General features: G+C 35.9%; 1 protein-coding gene across 1 annotated transcript in view; it reads left to right on the top strand.

Annotated features, from left to right (window-relative positions):
• Nucleotides 1-3,053, top strand: part of LOC107468231 (trihelix transcription factor ENAP1) — a 5,491-nt gene extending 2,438 nt beyond the window's left edge. The window contains exons 2-3 of the mRNA XM_052255245.1: nt 1-362; nt 2,772-3,053. The exon at nt 1-362 is cut by the window's left edge and continues 480 nt beyond it. Of these exons, the coding sequence (XP_052111205.1) occupies nt 1-362; nt 2,772-2,785 (376 nt within the window). The 3' untranslated portion in view covers nt 2,786-3,053. The remainder of the gene's footprint in view (nt 363-2,771) is intronic.
• Nucleotides 3,054-3,222: the final 169 nt, after the last annotated feature.

The raw sequence follows: 3,222 nt of genomic DNA on the forward strand, positions 1-3,222 counted from the left end.
CTTCAGGAGGAATTATTCGGCGATGGCAGCCGCTGCGGCTGCCGCTGAGGCCGATGAGGAGTATGAGGACGAAGAGGAAGAGGAAGAGGAAGATGAGGAGGAAGAAGAGGAGGATGGGAGGGGGAGCGAGGTGGAGGAAGGGGAGAGGGATAGAGAGGGGATGAGGAGGTTGGCGAAGGCAATAGAGAGGTTTGGGGAAGTGTATGAGAGAGTGGAAGCACAGAAGCTGAAGCAGATGGTGGATTTGGAGAAGCAGAGGATGCAGTTCGCCAAGGATCTCGAGGTGCAGAGGATGCAGATGTTTATGGACACGCAGGTTCAGTTGGAGAGGATTAAGCGCGGGAAGAGATCCGGGTCTAATGGTAAGATGAAAATTTGGAAGCCTTTCTTGTTACTCCCCCTTAGGATTGTGATTGATGGTTTTTCCCCCTTACTTTCCCTTTTTGAAGCTTGATTTGATTAAATGCAAATGACTTTTTAGTGTATTTTTTTATTCAGTGAATCAATGGTAAGTTTTGATTGTGCATTAGATAGGATACTTAGTGGCTTGCAAGGGGATTCCTCAATGAATTGTTTGTTTGGTGGGGAGGAAATTATTTTTATGTGTTGGTTTTGGACTTTAGGAAAGCAATGAATGGTGTGAATTAGTTGTTTCATTTGCTTCTGCAATTAATATAGTAGCAAGTGGTGCACTTTAGTACTTTGTGATGGAGAGTTGTTCATAGTTTATGATGATAGATTTTTCGATTTAAATGTGTTTCCATAAAAAAAAATAAGGATCACTCTTTAAAGTTTTTGAGGGTTCTGCAGATGGCTATGTATTGTGCTTATGCTTTTTAAGCATTGGCAACCACAAAGTGAAGGCTTTTGGTTTAATTTACTTATAGCCATATAAGTGAAAGTGTGATTAGTGAGTAATTGTCTCATGCAGCTTTGACGTCTAGTATTTTTGTTTCTGAGGCATCATTTCTTTGATTTGTTGTTAATTTTATATAAGTTATTAGAAAGCTTAAAATTTTTGCCTTTGCTTATATCGTGATGACTAGTAACTTGGGCAGTTGGACTTTTAGGATGGTTTCATCCAAAGAAAACTACTGCTAAGTGCGTGGATATCTGTTGTAATGTGGTGACTTTGACCATTTTTAGTTGTCGTCCGTCTTACAGTTGCTTGTCCTGACCCTGTTTGATCCTGTCAAGTCCAGTTTTCCTATACTACATTCATCATTAGGTGAAATCTACTATATTTAAATTATCTCTTTTGTCTCCTCAAACTTTCTGGCATTCCTAAATGTATTTGAGGCATCTGATAACATGAATCTCATTTATGTGGAAAGGATGATCTGTTTTGCAGTTGCTTGTAACTCGTAAGTTCATCAACTTTATTGTTACTTTATTGTTTGTGTTTTCTTTATCCTGTCTTATGACAGATTGGCAGTGACACAGAACAAAACAATTTGTCTAATTTTGATGTTTGGATTCTGCATCCTTATGCCACAATAACACAATATGAGTGATTCATTTCTCCCCCATTGTTTTATTGAGTTTTTGTTGTCTTGTAATGTCATGTCTGTTTGAATGCTCTAGTGGAAAGTTTTGGGTGTCTTTTATCTCAGATTTTTCCTTTTCTTCCCCATCTCTTGAGGACATGCATTTGGAAGTTGAATTCAGTTAGATTGGTTTGGTTATATATTCTTTTTTCCCAGTTATTTTACATAATTGAGGTTTGATTATACCCTTATACTTCAAATCACAATCTATTCTAAAAAATTGTTTGATCTACAGCAAAAATGTATGGATAGTTTACACATTTTATTTTATTCCAAGGAAACTATTTGATCAATATGCAATTTGGGAACTGAAAGGGCAGTGAAACAGTTGTTTTGAAGTTTGGAATGATAGTATTCAGAAACTGCAAAACATTGAGGAAAACGATATGTAGGATATTAAATTTATCAGTTGAATGACCTTTGCTAGTCTTTTTTCCTCTTTGTAATGTGCTATTCTTTTTATTTGTTTGTTTCCGTTCCAGGCCAATGCTGTTACTTTTTTAGAAGTCATGTTTGAGAAAATTCTAGTTAGCCATTCTAGTTTGGTTGTGCACCTAATTTGTTTTGATGTATGGTATTCTTAGCTACACATTTGTGTTGGTCATCACTCATGAGGTCAATAACTAAATTCATCAAGTGAGAAATTTCAGAGTGTATCTGGGATAACTAGTTACAATTTACGACTGTTGCACAATTATATTCTTGGTTAGGTAGCATTTATGAAGATCTCCTGTAAAATGAACTGAAATCCCGGTGAAATTTCTGACTGTTGTACAATTCATACACTAGCTTGAGATAAATATCTTTAAAGATGGTATGATATTTGATTCTAAATGATTGCTTAAATATCACCCAACTGCTGAAGATAAATCATTGTTACATGTAGAACAAAAAAAAAATCTAGTTTTTAACTTTGTAAGTTGGTTGTTTCTTGAGGAAAATAATTTCTTGTCCTTTGAGGCTTTGACTTGAAGCATTCTATGTTTGTTTGTCATAATAGGCAGCGTTATTGCTTTGATAATTAGTGAAATAATACAAGGAGAATCGTTGTGTGTTGTTTTGGTTCAAGCAGATAGTCCTGCAGAAAAGGTAGGATGTTTGAACATGGGGTTGTATTGAAAGGATCTATGGTATTTACTTGGTTGATGATTGCTTCTATTGAACCTAACTTAATGTCTCGTGTTTGTTGTGAGTTGTTTTGACAAGCTTCCTTTGTTACTGCAGATATGTATAGCTAGCCAGGTGAGCGTTGGGTTGATAATGTTGCAGCTTGGAAGGTCATAGAGTTATGACCATGGCAAAGTACATATCTTTAGCTGATACTGTCCTGAGAAATCTCCAATAGAAATTTGTCCTGGAGTAATTTTGGATTCTTTTAGTTAGCCTTTATTTTATTATTAGCCCTTATAAGTTAATTCAGCAACTGTACTAGGCCTCATTTGGGCTCTGATATAGAATTTGATCTAATGTATAACACTTCTATCTCTCCACTCTTTTCTTTTCCTTCATTTCATTGTTTTCTTTTTTTGGTGCTTTTCTCATTTCCCTTTTATACTTATTTGTCTGTCGTTTCAGTTATATATCTGCCAAGTCTACGATAAAATGCTGGAATGGCTGCCTAAAATAAAGACGTGTCGTATCCGAGTTTAACGAAGTTAACTAACACTAAAGACTA

This window comes from Arachis duranensis, chromosome 10 (genome assembly GCF_000817695.3).
Source record: "Arachis duranensis cultivar V14167 chromosome 10, aradu.V14167.gnm2.J7QH, whole genome shotgun sequence".
Classification (NCBI taxonomy): Eukaryota; Viridiplantae; Streptophyta; class Magnoliopsida; order Fabales; family Fabaceae; genus Arachis; species Arachis duranensis.